This window comes from Alligator mississippiensis, chromosome 1, assembly GCF_030867095.1.
Source record: "Alligator mississippiensis isolate rAllMis1 chromosome 1, rAllMis1, whole genome shotgun sequence".
Classification (NCBI taxonomy): domain Eukaryota; kingdom Metazoa; phylum Chordata; order Crocodylia; family Alligatoridae; genus Alligator; species Alligator mississippiensis.
In genome coordinates this window covers 223674160-223692597 of record NC_081824.1, presented here as the reverse complement: position 1 = coordinate 223692597, position 18438 = coordinate 223674160, and the positions used below count along the sequence as shown (strand labels likewise).

The window sequence follows — 18438 nt, the reverse complement described above, 5'->3', positions numbered from 1 at the left end:
GGTATGGAGCACAAATTCAGATTCCCCTTCCTTCCCGAGAATTTCCTTTGCTATAGCACTCAGCTCCACTGCTTCCAGATCCAGCTCCTCTTCTGGCATGGGGAGGGTCACGCTGGGAACTTAAACTGGGGTGGAGACTGTCATGCTGGTGCTGGTGGTTATTGCTGGTGTTAGTGAAGGTGGTACAGGTGTAGACACTGCTCCCACCTCCTTGCTCCCACCAGCAGCAGATGACTCATCGCTGCTAGGAAAGAAGGTGCATCTGTGTTTGGGGGAAGTGGGGTGGAACTTGCAGCTCTCCCTCTGCGCCCTCTCCCTCCCCTGCCAGAAGACCTGGCACCTGTCTTTCCAGCAGGCTTCATAATGCTTGGTGTGCTGCAAAATTTGTATGCGTCTATAATATATGTTGTGCTTTCCTGCAGTGCACCGTGATGACACAGTCAGGGAAAACACAGAATAAGAGAGAGACTAGCTAGCTACTAGTAGCTACCAAGAGAATGTATAGCAAACCAGAGCCTTTGAGACGCTGCTGGTCCAAGAGAGAGAGCTCAAAACAGGCACAGATCACTTCAGACACAGCCTTATATGTTGTTTCTATGTCCCTGCCCCAGAGCACTGTGATTGGAAGGGAACTCAGGGAATGATCACAGTCACTGGCCAGCTGCAGATGTCAATATCAGAGCAGTCTTTCCCACCTTCTCCCCTCTCTTCTCAGTTTCTGTTTCCTGCGTGTCTGCCTTCCGAATCTTTTCTGAATCAATTCAGAGGCTTCCAAGTTGATTCAAATCTTTTAATAGGTCTCCCAATTCGACTTGGATTTGGAGATTCGGTTGCCAAATTGAGCCGAATCTCTTCTGAATCGAATCAGCTGCCAAAGCTTCGCGCAGCCCTAATTGTTACACATACGAAAAAAGAGTGGAAGAACTATCTCATTCCACAGGCTGTGATATGAGGCTGTCCACAACTACATAGATTTACTATCATTGTTAAATGCTAGGTGGTTTTCTGGTAAGAAGCCCAAAAAACTTAAATAACTTCACATCTAAAGAAGCTGAATGAAATTTTTTCTTTCTTAAAATTGCTAAACTCAGCAGCATGTAATGTTAACATCATGGGTGAGATTTATGTCTTTTATTCAATATCAGATTGTCTCCATGAAATATTCTACAGGGCTCATTCATTATATTACTTCTGAATTAGCCCATATAGTCAACTATCTTACAATATATATTCATCTAATAGCATTCAACGTATTATGAAATGAATTACAAAAACATTATTTAAAATATCCTAACCAAGACAACACCTGAGATGCTTTAAATTTATTCCTGAGCAATAACAGCACAGAAAAACTACAATTACTTGGCTCTCAAAAATCTTGCTCTTCTTTGGGTTTTGTGATTCATTGTAATGATTTCTGGTCCATTGTATGAATGTATAGGTTTTTTTTTTTTCATTCCTAATCTCTGTTGAAATTGTCTTTACTTTCATTTCTGTACCTACTTTACTTGTTCTCATATCTGTATTAGGCCAAAAATATCACTGTGATCAGATGTTATTTCAACCATGAAAAATGTCATCAAGACAGACAGAAATTTGCTTTCTTCGGCTTTTTCTAACAGTTCTTATCTTTACCCTTAAAATGTTTTCATTGTTATATTATTTAAAAGACTCTGGGTTGTATTTATAAATAGGTTTTTAATACCAGGTTTCATTTAAATTATTTAAATATGTTCCATAACATTCTAAGTGTTGATGTGATTTTTCAGAGATACTGAGTACTGTGCCTTGATTATTGTTCATTGATAGGCATTAAATAATGTTTATTCTGTGCCATCCCAATCAGTAACCACCTTCAAAATCCTTTCAGTTAGTTAGTGCTTTCTCTTATATGGGGATTTTTATCCAACCACCTACTATGTAAATTAGAGATTTTTTTCCATTAGACAAATTTAAAATCATGTTAGGCCTATGGATATCTGGAAGGTTTTTGAATATGAAATATTGATGATAATGTCCAGAAGAGCTTCACATTCATCGTTTGTAACTGTTTTGTATAAGATATGTGCACAAACCTCTACATCCACTTGGCAAGCCACAGGGAAATAAAGGACTGACTTGAGAAAGGAATGGGTTATTGACAATACTCTAAAAAATTCTATTTTCTCAGCTTCTCTGTCCATTAACTGGAGCAATAAAGCTGATGCTACATGGCTGTCTGGACAGTTTACAGAATGGTTGTAGGAAGATCAGTAATGTGAAATGATGTAGCTATTCTGTAGAATAGATAGTTTCCCACTCTGTCTCTTGAGAAAAGCAGTTACAGCTCAAGCTTGTATTCAAAGGATAAAAGCAGACAACACAAATGTTAATAACAATAATCTGAATATGGCCACTGAATTGCAGGGATCCTGGTTTTCTTTGATTAAAAAAAGTTCCCAATTTTCAGATAAAAAAAAAAGTAACCCCAAATCCACATTTTTCTGTGATCAAAATGAAACATAATTTTTTTATATATATATATATATATAATGCATAATAATATCTATATGTTAGTGGTGTTCCATTTTGATCATAGGAAAATGTGAATTTTGGGTTACTTTTTTAAATCTGAAAATTGGTATTTTTTTTTTTTATATCAGAGAAAACCAGGATCCCTGCTTGTCACCCAACTTCTGGATAGAGGAGAATTTTAATTGTTCCCAGAAAGCCCACCAGCCTCTGGCTCAAGGTGAATTAGATAGTTTGAGCACTTTAGGAACTGGAAAGCCATTATGATCAAAATGTGCATGTGTAGCCATTATGATGCAGTTAGTGTGATTAACAAGGCATACTAACTTGTTGGTAATGATTCAGAGAAAAGCAAGCGTATTCTTAATACTAGGAATCAATAGCAGCTCCAGGTGGAGAAATGCTATTTAGAAAGCACCAAGTGGCACTAAGTGGCATAACATATAATTGGATTTAATGGAATCATTTGACCCCAGCAGACTTCCTGCCTATGGCAGGGGGGCTGGACTCAATGATCTTGCAAGGTCCCATTCAGCCCTTGATATCTATGAATCTAAAAACATACCATATTTACCCAAACCAGGACAACTCTGAATTTAAGATGACCCCCCCCACAATAATCAGATTCTCTGCATAGAAAAAATATTAATTTGTTACAATTTTCCATGTATTTGAATCTAATTATTGGAGGGTTGTCTTGAACTTGTCATCTCCCCATTGCTGCAGCAGAGAAAGCATTGAAAGCATTGGCAGGAGGGCAGGTGGGGGAAGTGGGATGGTCAATCAGTCAGAGCCCTGCCCTTTTCACCCCTACCGCTTACCTTGCCCCCGCTGTCTGCCCCCTCCCTGCTGCTGTCTGTGCCCCTGGCACCTGTGCCATTCCCAGTGCCTGCCCGTCTGCTGTATGCCCCCCTAGTCTCAGGCCCCCTGTCTGCCCTCCCACCTGCCTTCACCTCCCCGACCCCAGCGCTTACTGTCCAACTCCAGCATGACTCCAGTAGCTCCAGTCCAAACTCCGAAGCCCAGCTGGAGCTGCTACTGCCATAACAACTGTTAGCAGGCTGGAGCAACCACATGCTCCATATCCTGAGCTGGAGCAGGGTTAGACCCTGCTGGAGCCAGGGTAAGTAATAAGCCACTTTGCTGCCTGATCTCTGCTGCCTGCATCTATGCCGCCTTTACTTAAATCTAAGACAAAGGGCTTGTTCCCTCATGTTAAATGGAGGAGGGGGGAGCCTTGTCTTGGATTTGAGTAAATACAGTACTCTTCTTTTTCTGTGTTGTTCAAAATAATTAAGTGAGTTAATAACATATACTCATTTTCATTGCTGCTGTACTAAGGGTTAGATCTGGGAAGGAACCTGGGCACAACAGCTCTGAGTGCTGTGATGCTTAACTTTCAAATGTGCCTCCCTGCCCCACCCAGAGTGAAATCCAGAACCCTGTGTTAGGTGCCCAGGCTCCTTGTACAATTCATGAGGGGAAAAGTGCTTACCTTTCTGAGGTAGTGGAAAACTTAATTGGTTTTTGTTTTCAGTACTTTGAAATGCTCCAGTTGGAGGCATTAAAGAAAAGCAAAGAAATCCTTGAGTGAATTATAGAACTATTAAAGATTGAATTATAGACTTTGGAGAGGAGGAGTTTTAACTGGCTTGTACAGAACCAACCTCTGATTGAGCCTTTGGGGGGAGGGGGTGTTACCACAATATAAATATTAGTTACTATTAAAGCAGACAAATTAAAAATGTAACAACTACAAGTAGTCTTTGTCTTCTATGGGTGGAATAGGAGCCTTGAAGATCTAGGCAGGTTTTTCAAAACTACTCTGCACTGGCTCACTGACAAGATTCCCATCAACCTCAGTGTGAGAAAAGTTGTTTGAATGATGACCACTTTTTCATGTCAGTTTTTGTCATCTATGCTGCTGTAATTATTATGTGTTTTCTGTAACTTAGTCCAATGCTAAATGAAGCTACAATCCCAAACCACAAAACTAAGGCAGTCAGATATGCCAAGATGAGCATGGGTTAATATGTTTCACATTAGTCATATTCTCAACAGAGAGTTTTTGTAATGTATTGTGAAGTTTTAAAAGGCAAGTCACATTTCCCAAATTGCTGATAATAGCTCCTATTCAATCAAATGTTATATGCTGTAGAGACAAGGCTGTGTTTTTTATAGTCTATTTTATTCAAAGTGTAAAAATGCTTTAAACTATTCAAATTATGTTCTCTAGGTCTATGCAAGATTGCTAACTGCACGTTCAAACAACGTACAGTCTAATTGGAAGAAGATAATTTTTATATAGCATGTTCTTTACACTTTAATACTACAAGGACATTAGCCCTAAGAATCAAGAAACTAACAACCATTAATGATCACAATTCAGTTTATAATGATTCTGTTTGGTTTTACCTAGGGAAAGCAAGGACATGCGTGCCAACCAGGCCAAAATTTCTATGGAAAACAGCAAAGCCATAAGTCAAGATAAATCTATCAAAAATAAAGCTGAAAGAGAGAGGTAAGTGTCAGTTCAGTCTGTGTGAGACAATATGTCATTGACTGCTGGGTGCCCACACCGTTTAAGGTATGTTCTATATGGAAAATGACTTATGTTTCTGTCCAGTTGTTATACTGAATGTATTAGATGGTTGTTTCTAGATAAGGATTATTACTTTTTTATTTTAATTCATGTCATGATCTTGGAAAGTGACAGGGGCTTAAATTTAGACTTGTGAGTAGTGCCACTGATTGCAGTGCAGCTACTCACATGGACTGAGATAGGCATTTGTTTAAGTGTTTCTAGTTATAAGGCCTTAGGTTTACACACTGGCCCATTTTCTCTTTAAAATGTTGTGCAGTATATCTTACTTCAGATCTTTTTCCGTAGTATTAGAAGTGTACTGAAAAAATCAGTGCTGAGATTTGGATGTGAATTGGCATTAATCTCGAGATCAGAAGAGCAGGAGAGGAAAGGGAAGTTGATCCACTAGAAGGACGTACTGGCTGCGTCTACACATGCACTTTACTGCGGAGTAGCCTAATTAACTGTGCAATAAAAGTCACCATCTACACATCCGACAGCATTTGGCTGCAGTAAACTAATTTACACTGTAGTAAGATAGTACTGCTGGGGACAGTACTGTCTTATGCCAGGGTAATTTACTATGATTAAATTCACATATAGATGCTGACCATGGGCATAAATTGCACCTGGTCAGTCCAGTCAGTTGTGGGTCAGGCTCCTGCCACACTGCTCTACACTTTAAGCACCCTCGTGTCCCAGCCAGTCCCTCTGCTGCCCGATGCCACCACCCGGAGCCAGGGGCTGACCCCCTGTGTCCCCTGCCAGGCCGGGTTTACTCTGCCCCGGCTCAAATTGCTGCTGTCCTGGGCACATGTGTAGATGTTGTGCCCAGGGGTAGTTTACTTAGGCTCAAACTGCTCCAGAGTTTATTGATTCACATTAATTGCATGTGTAGAGACACCCACTGTTGCTTTTCTCTCCTGTCCACTAATAACGTGAATGTGAAGTAGACCACAGGGTAATCGGAGTAAGGTTAGTAAAGGAGAGGTCTGTGTGGGGAAGAAAGGTAACAACGGAGGTTAAAAGGAATATATCAGATGGAGTTGTTCTCTGATGACAGTGAAATAGCACACATTTGTTTCCCCCATTTCCACTCCAACTTAAACTGAAGCTCTCTCCTTCACATTAAACTGACTGATATTTAGAATCCTGGCCATTGTTCCTCTACTCTAAGTTGTGTTATTTCAGCTTTGCTCTGGGTTTCTGGGGCACAAACACAGAGCATATCTGTGCCATCCCTGCTTTTCAGCTCCAGATTTAGGGAACCCATGGCATAGACTTCAGTGCCTGCATTTTTTCCGAGATTTTAGGCTGCACTGTATCTATCTAAAATTCTTACCCTTCTCCCTCAGATTGAAATTCTGTTTACGTGCTGATTTTCATTGAGATTTCAAGGCTTCCCCAGGGCTTTGGACTTGCCATCTAGTTGAACATTTTCTCCTTATATTCCCCCCTACATTGGTCTATTTTGGCCTGATGGCTTGAACTTGTTCCTACTGAGTGAACTCAGTGGGAGCTTTACAGATTTCCTGCATAGACTGGAGACGGCAGTTGCCACAGCCCTGGGTGATGATCCTGGCCCAAGTTTATATAACCCTTACAGTAATGATATTCAGAATACATATTATGAGCCTAAGCTTAAAACCAGGATGGAAGACACTGCTATTTTTTAAGCTTTTGCAGTTGGTCCAATTCCATCCTTGGAATTATGGCACCTTAGGATTCTTGCTATAAAAGGCCTTTCACAAATACATATTATATGTAAATATTCCTAACATAGTTTTCATGTGACAACTACAAGGACACTTTATAGCATTGTTTAAAATATCTTTTTATTTTTGATAACAAGAATAATCTTTAATCATTTCAGAATGTGCTTTTAGACAATGGTAAATACAAAAGATTATAGAACAACACTTTTAAGAAGCAGTGTACAATGGGAAATTACACTGATTAATAAAACAAATTCCAAAATTAAATGGGTCACTCTACAGTCAGGATCAGAGAAGTGAGCTCACAACAATCTTGGTCTCTTGCTTCTAACCTCCATAGTCATAGCATCCAAAATATCCAGAAATTTCAAATATAGTATGTAAAAACCTGGAGTCAGAGTAGTGCTCTTCAGTTGCTACCCGCAGTTCAAGGCAGTTCATAAATGTAACAGAATAAGCCTTCAAGTGATTCAGCTCCTTATTCTTGACTTGGATTTATTATGTATGGTTTTTAATAAGTCTTCATGGACAAAATATTTTTTTTTAGGCGAGTAAGGGAATTGAACAGCAGCAACACAAAAAAGTTTCTGGAGGAGAGGAAGCGGGTAAGTATATTTTTGATCAGGAACCAGAACCTGGTGGATATATGATACTAGGATAGAAACCTTGCTGTTTGCATAACTTACCCTTGGCCTTGGTAAAGAAATTTTAAAAGTTCATTTTCCCCTTAGTGACTTTCTCTCGGTGTCATTCTTGAGTGCTACAGGTTTGGGGAGCTAGAGACTGGAGTCATTTTCAAACTGGATTCCAAGGTCTCTCCACATCCTAAGCTGACACAGGGTTTATGTCTGAACTCCTAACTGTAGTTATTAAGTGCTTCATACCAACATTTGCTCACCCTTTTATTTACCTGAGTTGAGAAGTGCCTCTGTAAAAAGGATTGTGTATCATTACTTTATTGTAGCATATACATTTAAACAGAACTTCATTTTTTTTTTAAAACATGTGCAAAGTATGGTACACCTATACAGCAGATTTTTACATTAAAGCAGTGTGCTGTTGTGTATATTTTAGCCAGAATCAGGGGCTGTACCTCCATCCAAAGTTTTGTGGAGATCTCAAGCCACCGTCTAATACATAATAGTTTTGAAAACTACGTGTCTGCTTTGTTTTAATAATCATGTTACATTTCACCTGTATTATCTTATCTTCCGTATAGCTGGCAATGAAACAGTCAAAAGAAATGGATCAACTGAAAAAGGTTCAGCTTGAGCATCTAGAAATTCTGGAGAAGCAGAACGAGCAGGTATTTTATTTAAAAGGCTTGAAAGAAACATGATCTAAAACCTAGTAAAAACAATCACCAAGTTCCACTCATAGTTCTTTTGAATGGAAATTATTATTGAAGTTAGATAAATAACCCTTTTTTGGAGGCAGCCATCTGTTTTGAAGTTGAAATATAAGGTTGGAAGGACTTCAGTTAGCATGGAATTCAGGTATGGCTCATCTAATCATCCAACGATTGTCTGGAAGGACACCTCCCAGAATTCCTGAACATCCCTTTTCAGTTCCCTTAGAAAATATCTCAGAAAAGGTCTGTCTCAGTGCTTTGGCACCTCTGTTTCCTTTCCTGATTGCAAAAGCACTCAGACTGTCAAAAATATTTGGATTCCATTTTAGTATGTAGGGTTTTATGCCAGGTTGCCGTCCATCCCTTAATTGAAATCATAGAATCATAGAAAAGCAGGGCTGGAAAGAACTTCTGAAGGTCATCTAGTCCAAACCCCTACCCAAGGCAGGATTAACCCTATTCAAACATTCCCAAATCCTTGTCTAACCTATTACTAAAATTACACAATACTCCATTACCTTCTACTGGTGACAAAAAATAACTTTTAAAAAAACTGGCCACCTACTCATCTGGGAAAGGAAAAATCAAATCTCATCCTTAGTGGTTTCCTTGGTGAAAGAAGGAACCAGCACAGCCATAATTATTACCCAAACTGATGTGTAGTATGAATGCCAGCAGTGAAGATACTCAAGGCTGTACTGCAGAAGGACAAACTGAGCAAGGTGAGAGAGAAGACAGGTTGCGTTTAACTGCTGTCACCTGCAAGAGTTAGGAATTTATTTTCTGAACTTTCAGTTCAGTTTCAGAAATCACATACTTCATGTTGCAGCAACCCAAGAGTGGTGTCATTCACATGTTTCTGTTGCCAGCAGGGAGTCCTGTGTTCCCTGAGCCGCTCCCTTTCCTCTTTCAAGCTTTTCCACTGGAGGATGGCAGCCTAAAATTTTAACTGTGGCTTGATAGGATCTCCAGCAGCTGGTATGCTTCATTCGCATGCCACTGAGTACACCTCAACACACCAACCCCATGTCAACCAGCTTCACCTACTTTTTGGCCAACAGGAGGAATCTCTAGCAGTCTTCCAATATTGTATCCTTCTGTCTTTAAATTCCTCCACAAGAATTTCTGCCCTACATGTTTCTTGTCCTTACCAGCACAAATTAACATCCAACTCTTGCCATGTCCAGCATACCCACACAATGTCAGGGCAGAGAATGCACACATTGAGAAAAATAGATAATCAAGCTGCAGTAGCTCTTCTGCAGTCTGACCATAATCCAATGTTGCATAAATTGTACTAGTTGGCAAAACATAGTGTACAGTGATCTAAAGATACTGTGGGGCTGATCCAAAGTCCAGTGTGATCAGTGGGAGTTTCTCTGTTAACTTCAGGGCTAGGGACAGAAGTTACACATAAACCAGTTTAAGTGATCAGAAACTGGTTTAAACATGAAACAACATAAGTTCAATGTGCATAAGCCAGTTTCAAAATGGCCGAAACTAATTTAAGATAAATCTGGTTGAATGTAGTATCAGACTTAACTGATTTGGGTCAAACCGGTTTATAGAATTTGTGTCCCAGACCCCTTTCTGGTTTAAGTTAAATCGGATAAGTCACCTATCATCCCAGCATGCTTTTCAGCCCTGAGCTGGGCTGGGCCGGGCTGAGCTGTCTGCTGCAGATAGCAGGGCTGGCGCCACCACTGTGCTCCCTAGCCAGAGCTCTGGCTGGCTGAGAAGGAGGTGGAGACTGCAGCTGGGAGACAGCAGCATCTGCCTGGCTTCCCTCTTGGCCCTCCCCACTTTGCCACTTGCTGCTTGACCAGGGATCCCCCCTCTCCCACAGCATGGACCCCAGCAACCCAGACCCCAGCCAGCATCTGAGCAGGGTCACACCACTCCCATGCTAGCTCATGCTGAGAGATGTCTGTATGAGTGTGTCTCCAATGTCACTGGAACAAAGGCAGACAGAACAGTGTCTGCTTAGGGCTTTTTGGGAGTTAATCAACAGGTCAGCTGGTAATGTCCCTCGTTCTTCCTTAAAAATGCTTTGCAATGAGCTGTTTAAGAAGATTGAACTAATGAAAGAGAGGCGTTGTTCTCTTTATGGGCTGATAAGTTTTGTGTTCTGATAAGCTCCCTACTGGCTGCTGGCTTGCTGTCAGTGTTCAACAGGAGACAGATTGAGGTGTGAGAAATTACCTGGTTTGCAATGAATGCAGTGACTGTCAGCTTGCTGCACACAGTATGAAGAAGCAGGGAGAGGGAGATTGAAAAACTCAGTATCATCAACAGATGCATGCAGTTCACACAAGCAGCCGTCCCTCCTCACCTGCCCTTTGTCTCGGAGTGCTAGCTGGGGGTTGGCAACACTCCCTGCCCCTTGAGCAGCGAGCAGGGAGGGGGGAAAAGCCTGGCAAGGGCTGCTTCCACCTCCCCCTCCAGGAAGACCCCAGCTGGGGACTGTGCAGGTCAGGGCAGGGGTTTAAACCCCTCCCTAATCATAGCGTCCTGCCAGGGCCTGGCCACAACCCCCTCTTTGCTTAGCATTGTGGAAGGGAAGGGAGGGCTTGCCTAGCACCCCCTGGCTTTTAGCCTGAGTCACTGCAGGCATGTGCCTGCATTTTCTGAATCAAAAGTGATGTCTACTTGCAAATTGGTTCAATCTCTGCAGGTTAGACTAACCTGCAAAGATTGAATCAATTCAGGCTCAGGCTTTTTGAATGTCTGTCTCCAGCCCAGGAGGCTTTGCCTCTGGCCAAAAACACCATTCCAAGACAGCATAGTTAGGGCTGAGCTTTTAACCTAAATTCTACCATTCCTTACTTGTGAGTACTTGATTTTTTCAACTCTACAGCTGCATTGTTGTTAGTTGTTTTGCGTGGAATTGCTCAGAGTGAGTGCTGCTTTGTTTCTTATAAACAGCTCTGAAACGCATTCTAATGCCACACATTTTCCACTAGCATAACTCTGTTGACTCCAGTGGATTCATTCATGATGCACACTAATATGAGCAAGAGCAGAATCAGACCCAGAGCACTAAACCTTGGTTACAGATCATAAGTGTTCTAGTTAACTGAATTAAAAAAAAGTAGTTTAAGTAACAAACTTTTTGATCTCTTAAATATCCCTTTCTTATCAAACAAGTTGAGATACCTCAAAATAGCAGTTATGAGTAGAAACATACTTCAACATAAATTGTTATGAACTAAATTTGATTTGTTTTATGTATACTTTTCTTGCATTAATTTTTCAAGCTCACTTCAGTTTTCATTCATTTTATTTATGTCCTGTTGTATTACCCTATTTTGACATTATTATTTTTGTACAAACAGCTTTTGAAATCCTGTCATGCAGTGTCTCAAACACAAGGTAGGATTGATCTATAATAAGCAAGCTATTATTTCAGTGTGCTTTCCTTCTAAATTAAATCACTATCATTGGAGACTTCCTTGTAAATGCAACTCCTGGGAAGTACCACTAACACAGTGAATGTGATGTTAATAATATTTACATACAATCAGTATTTGAGTTTGACATTAAAGTAACAGTATTTTATGCTTTCACATCTCAGACATCATGGAGCAAGTTGGATAGGAAACTTTAAAAGACTCATTTCTATTTTATATTATTGGTAATTATGATTGGAATTCTCACGGTCTGTAAGAAGCATCTTCTGATTAAGGAAAGTATTTTAGTGTTGACTTACATCTGACTAACTGCTAGTGCTGGTAGAGCCAGATTTTCCACATATATTAATGTAACAATAATACAACTAATGCCAAACTAAAAATAGTAGAAATAGAGTAGACAACTAGAAATAGCTTTTTAGGGACTGAGAAAAGAAGCTTCCAGCTCTTCAAAATTCAGTTTAAAGGCACATTAGAAAGAATATATTAAGTGTACTTACTATTTATTTAGCTCTTCTTTTACAGCTTCCTTATAATCATCATTTGTATGAAATCTATATTAATCCCAGGTCTTAACAAGTATTTTCCTTAAGTTTAAACAACCAGTAGTGCAGTATTACCCAGCATAAATAAACTGTGTAAATCCACAGTTGATTATTTACTGTTACCTCCTCCTAATCTCACCACATTTACTATATATTTATTTAGAAATAGATATGTAAAACAAGGCCTTCATTTTTTTGAAAGTCTGGAAAATAAATCTATTTTTCTCTAGGTGCATGTATATAGTTTTCGTTCTTCCCCAAATCTAACCAAAGACAAAGACACTTGGCACCTTGCATTATGAGTCCATGGCTTAATGAATTCAAACAGGCTCATCTCTAAATATTCTGTTTGTGTGTTAACTTGAGGATGCATTGGCTGAATCTGACCTTACACTGGCAAAACCAGGCACTTTGGCCATATGGCAAAGTGTTATGAGCTGCATCTACACGAGACACTGACTGCACAGTCGTTACAAGTTAAAATGCCATTCTAGGAACTCAGGGAGAGACAGGGTCAGATTTCCTCTGGGTAAGGGGAACCTACAACTCAGGTTCTCAGCTTTCTAATTTAATATCCTAGCCACTCAGCTAATAGGGGCAATATATGGAAAGGCTCTCTGTCTCTCCCCCTATTCCCCGTTAGTCATTGGCTGACCAATAAGGGGAAAGAATGCCACCCAAGCCATCTAAACCAATGCTTTCTCTCCAGGAAGGGCCCACAATAGTGTTCATCCCCTGCTATCCAGTATTCCAATAGCTAATCTTCTTTACTAAATGTAGGAGACCCAGATGCAAATTCCTACTCTGTCTGTGGGTACTAGATTCCACACTTCCCTGGAAACTACCCAGGTCTCAGACTACAGGATATTAAGGAGTGGGATTGTTTTACTCTCTTCCATTGCAGCTTTACATGAAATAATCAAGTTGTTAAACTAACTCTATAGTTTAGCACAAGCAATCTCAGCTAAGGAAAATGGAGACATGGACTGCTCTACTATGAATGTAAAACACTTAAATATTCATTAAATTTCAGGAATAGCACCCAGGCATCCCCTTAGATGAGTGCTCAAACCATTAGACAATATGGCCATTCTCTTTGGCCCAATGAATGTGAAACAGTGTTAGTGGAAGACATTAGGGCTAAAAACAGACAACTTGATTCAAATTTGAGCATTTTGCCTCACAGCAAATTTCAGACAGTATGGAAGGCAAATCCATTGTTGTACATTAAGAACCTGTGAAGTACCCAAATTAACGTTTTGCTTTGGAACCATCAAAGCTAAATCAGGTTAATTGCCATTTAAGTCATGTGTGTAAACAACTGTCCCTGTGCCTGCTTTTATGCAAATCAAATCTCAGATTAATCAGCCCTGGATTAAACCAAACTTCTGTTTTTAGCCTATGAGAAGCCTGTCTCAGAATAACCTTTTACCCTGGTGTTTACAGCACTCTCCAAGGAGATTGAAGACATATCTTCAAGTTCCCTTAGAGTTTAAAACAAACATTGCATTCTCCTGGGAGAAAGTTTTTGGTTCTGGAATCCTTACATCATAGAAGTCCTTTGTCCCACTTCAAAAAACCATGAAGCATGCTTTCTTCAGTCCACCGCAATGCTGTCCCAACTCATTCAAGTTACTTGCTAGTGGCTGTGTCTACATGAGACACTTTACTGCACAGTAGACTAATCTATTGTACAATAGTGTCACCATCTACATGTTGCAAGCACTTACTGCACAGTAAATGTACTACTTAGTAAAGCCAGCCAGCATTGATTGCATGTGTAGACATGCCCAGTCATGCTAGGGCCAAGCCTGTCAGAGGGGGCAGCAATATAGCTTGGAAGGACTGCATTAGTAAGTGTCTGTGCTGCTTGTGTTTTGATCTGGGTTAAAACCTGGGACACTCAGGACCATCTCAAATGAGACATCTGCAGCCTTAAGTACAGAAGGAATTCTAACGTGGATTTCCTGCACCCAAATGTGTGTTCTTATAGCAGCATTTCTGCAGGAAACAGGATATGTACTTTGTGAGAGACAATCTGGAAGGTGTACTCTGAGCAGATACTAGGAGGAATAGCTCTTTTGTGACTCCTTATGGTGCTTAACTTTTCAGCTCTGTCAAAACTCATGTGCTTCCTAGCCTAGGAAACTTTCCTGGTGAAAACTTAGGCACCTATGAATATTAGCCACCTCCATGGCTAGGCAGCATCTGAGGAAGTGTGTTGAGGATTTTTTTCAGCTTGGGTGCCTAAATGATTATTTGGCAGCAATTAGGTTAGGTTCTTTTTTCAGGATGTAGCTTTTAGCCTCCTAATTCCTCATGTGTACAATAGGGATAATAGTACTTACCTATTTCTCAGGGGTGTTGGGAGGATAGATGTATTGTAAGGTGTTCAGATACTTCGCTCACTTAGAAACAACTAGGAACTATCACAAAGATTTTTCATTTTATTCGGAATTTCATTTTCAGTTGCCAAATTCATACCCATACTAAATACAAGTGACATTTCAGGAGAGGCTGTTCACACTGATTCATTTGTTAATATTATGTTTCCATATTGTCATCTTAATATGATTTCTTCATTGATTTCAAACATTTAACTCATGTAAATGGAAAGAGGGTTCTATTTTTCATTATATGTATTACACTTGCCCTTGGTGTTATCACAATTACTTAAGTTCACAAAATGTAACAGTGAATATTACATTTCTCTAAGAGAGGCTAAATTCTCTAAGAGAGGTACATCTGTGTCACCTGTGCAAGCACACATTTACCTTTTGAAAAGGAAATGCATCTCACTTCTTTCCCGTTTCAGATCTATATTTTTGTTATTTTAGCCCCATATATGTTTGCATGTACAAAATAGGAGACTCCCTGAGTAGAAGTTTATTTATCAATTTAAAGACATTTACCATCTCAAAATAATAGGTCCTTTTTACAGCTTTTTATAGTCAAGTATAGCAAATCCAGTGACCACTCCTCCCTGCACAGATGAGATAAACCTCAGTTACCCTAGGGAAAATGACTGAAAATACCTCTGTCTCCACGCCCTGCACATAGGAGCCAGGCTATCAACCTGGAGTGGTTAGCATGTCCTCACTATCAACACGTTCAGACCCCTTTAGATTGGATTGATGAATGAGTTCCAAACGGAAGGTCCATCCTGGAAAATGCATTAGGACAGGTGCTTCCTCAAGCTCCTTTGAACTAACCTCTACGCCCCACCTCAGCACTGCTACCTGAGGAGAGGGAGAAGCCTCTTAAGTAGGCAAGGTCCAAGGTGCTTGATAGGTTAAAAATAACAACTTAAAGTGAATCTGCAAACCCAGAGGCAACCAAAAGAGACCAGCGTTCATAGTTAGATACCTCACATAATAAGTGGGCACCTGCATTCTACACCAACATCAGTTTGCAGATGAATTCAAGGGATAGGCGCATGTAAATACACATTATAGTAGTCTGATCCTGAGGTATCAGCCAAGAGAAACAGGTAAAGCCTGCAAGCTGGAAGAAGATTTAAAAAAAAAATGTTGGCTGGGCCACCTTAAGGAAGGTGTCAGCAAGCTCTGCCAGCAATGAATCCAGCAATGTGTTTTACCAGTCATTGTCTTTCAATGGCCAGAAGAAAACTGGTCCAAATCACAGGTAGAGCTACACTGAGTTCACTGAACACCTCTGGAAGTTTAGTAAGTAACCCCTATCAAAACCTGGCCAGCAATGATAGCATATATCAACTTTCTGAAATACGGAGCAAGTTCACAGGCAATGCAGTCAGAATCTGTATGGTTTTCTCCATAAAATATGGGGCTTCTTTGAAAAATGATCCAGGAATCCTAAAAAGAGATAAGAATTATGTCCTGGTGTTAAGTAATTTACTTATTGTTAAGCATAAACAGGAAAATAACAATTGATGTTTGATAAATACATAGACGTTTCTCTGAGAATGAAGAGAACAATTACCTGTATCTCCACTGCTCCCTAGGTATATTCCATTGAGATAGTCTGTCCTCCTCAAGACTTGCTTGATTTTAAATACAAGCTGTACTTCATGATGGAACAAAATGTGATTTATTTTGCATTGCAGGCAAAGGAGATGCAGCAGATGGTGAAGCTGGAAGCAGAGATGGACCGCAGGCCAGCAACAGTAGTCTGAAACTCCAGCATGCAAACTGAATTTGAAAAATTGAGCAACCTTAAAATACCAGAGCAAAAGTAATACTCTGTTGTGGAAGATAGAAAGGATTTTTTTCCCTTTTTCCCTTCTTTTAAAACAACGTGTAGCCATAGACAGCCAGTCTTAAGGTTTTGAATTTCCTTTTCATCATAATGTAATAGATTTCCTTTGTTAAATATTCCTTTCTGGTGTCCTTTGATAAGTAAAACACTATCCAAAAAAAGGCACAGAGCATTTTAAAGCCCAGGTCTTTGCACTTGTTTCTGAGGAAGAGTTCCCATTCATTTCAATGGATGGATTTTGCCTGCATTGGAATGACAAGATCAGGGCCTTAAAACCAGCATCCATTTTTTTGTTGTTGTGATTTTAACATCATGTTAGATGATACCAGAACTGTAGTCAGTGTAACATGGTATTTACCATTTTTATTCTCGTGATTGGTATTTTGTCGTTTAAGATCCAATCCTACCAGGTACTGAGAACTAGATGCTCAGCATCTCCTCAGCAGTGCTCAGAACTTTCTAGTACCGGTCCCTAGATTTATTGCTAGATAATGATCTTCACCATAATAAATATTTCCTAATCAGGTTAATAAGGAGATGAGTTTTATCATAGGGATATAGTCTCTTGTGGTGATTTTTTTTTACTACAAAGATATTTTTGAGGAAGCAGACTGTAAGTAGTTGAAAATAAACTGCATATATTGGAAAATATGCTCTCTACAAATTCATCAGCAGAATTAATTCACTGTTAGTATAACAGTAACTGTACAGGATATTTCCTCCTTCAAATTAAGTCATTAGCAAGTGCCATATCAATTCTGTCGTGTCTGTTAGAAGCCAATATCCTGTAAAAGTTGCTGAAATAGTTAACATGATGCGAATAAACTGTTCTTGTGCCAAAACTAATCAGTGCTCCAGGGCTGAAGGAATTGTATATTAGACACTTTAGGAAAAGTTTACATCATATATGGTTGATGCAGAAATTTCATTTGATCCTATTGCTGCAGGTCCCAGCTATTACAGTTTATTGTAACTTAAAGATTGTTTAAATGGCTATTGGCAAAAAGTTTGTAACTATGAAAATGTAAAGAATATTTATACACTTTAAATCACAATATTGTAGAAAATCACATCAATGTTGCCATGTGGTAAGATTAGTAAACAGAATTACTAAAAGTATGTTTGCATGTAATTCAAACACCAATTAAGACTTTAACACCTACTGTATGACCACAGTCATTCTACTAGCCAGTACATACTGATTAATTGTATGGCACAGAATATTATTTGATCAATTACCAGACTTTTAGCATAATGAAACTTATATATATATATATGTGTATATGAATTATGTGGGCATTCTTGATACTTCAAGTTCTAGTAAAATAAAAATACATAACTAATTTAATTTTACACAAAAATATTTATGCAGATTTTCAGAATTTCATATCAGGAATAACCTTTTTATGTCTGTTAGATATAAAACCAATTTGCTACAGTGTTAATTTGCATGTTCTCAAAGCTTGCTGTAGTTATACTGCAGAACAGTGCATGTAAGCATTCTGCTTGGGATTTGTCCATGCTGCCGATAAAAAGAAGACTGCATGGAAAACTGGTAGTTTAGATCAAATCAGATTACTGATTTCAATATACTAAGCACCAATTGAGTTGTTGTATATGCTTGTACAAACTGATTCTACATATTCTATAAACAACTTAAATGAAAAGAGATAATTATGTTATTGTCAGTCCTGAGATGAAACTTTCAACTTCTCTAATAAAAACTTTAAAAGTAAAGCTATGACTTGTAAGTGTAATCCATTATAAAAGATAGTTGCAGGATATTCTTACTGCATGCTTAAACGCACATTTTTAAGTATCCAAATTACATTTCTGTAAAGGTACCTATAGACTGAAACACATTGATATCACTCCTTGCTCATTCAAAGGATTCTATTTCATTTGTTTGGAGAGAGAGATAAATTGTGTGCTCTTGATGCCAGCTGCTTTTTATATCCATGTACCCAGAGACTCCAACTGAGGGTTACAGACCAGATCCAGTAAGGGACCTAGGTAGAATGAGATCCAAATTTCTGAACCAAAAATCTCCTTCTCAGCTGCAGACTAACCCTGGAACATTATAGAT

General features: G+C 39.3%; 1 protein-coding gene across 6 annotated transcripts in view; it reads left to right on the top strand.

Annotated features, from left to right (window-relative positions):
* Positions 1–18089, top strand: part of PLCB4 (phospholipase C beta 4) — a 353722-nt gene extending 335633 nt beyond the window's left edge. For 5 of the 6 annotated variants that reach the window (XM_019500821.2, XM_059720203.1, XM_019500818.2 and 2 more), the window contains 5 exons: positions 4931–5032; positions 7358–7415; positions 8030–8116; positions 11497–11533; positions 16201–18089. In XM_019500821.2, the coding sequence (XP_019356366.1) occupies positions 4931–5032; positions 7358–7415; positions 8030–8116; positions 11497–11533; positions 16201–16289 (373 nt within the window). In that variant the 3' untranslated portion in view covers positions 16290–18089. The remainder of the gene's footprint in view (positions 1–4930; positions 5033–7357; positions 7416–8029; positions 8117–11496; positions 11534–16200) is intronic. The other variant, XM_019500820.2, reaches the window with a different exon arrangement.
* Positions 18090–18438: the final 349 nt, after the last annotated feature.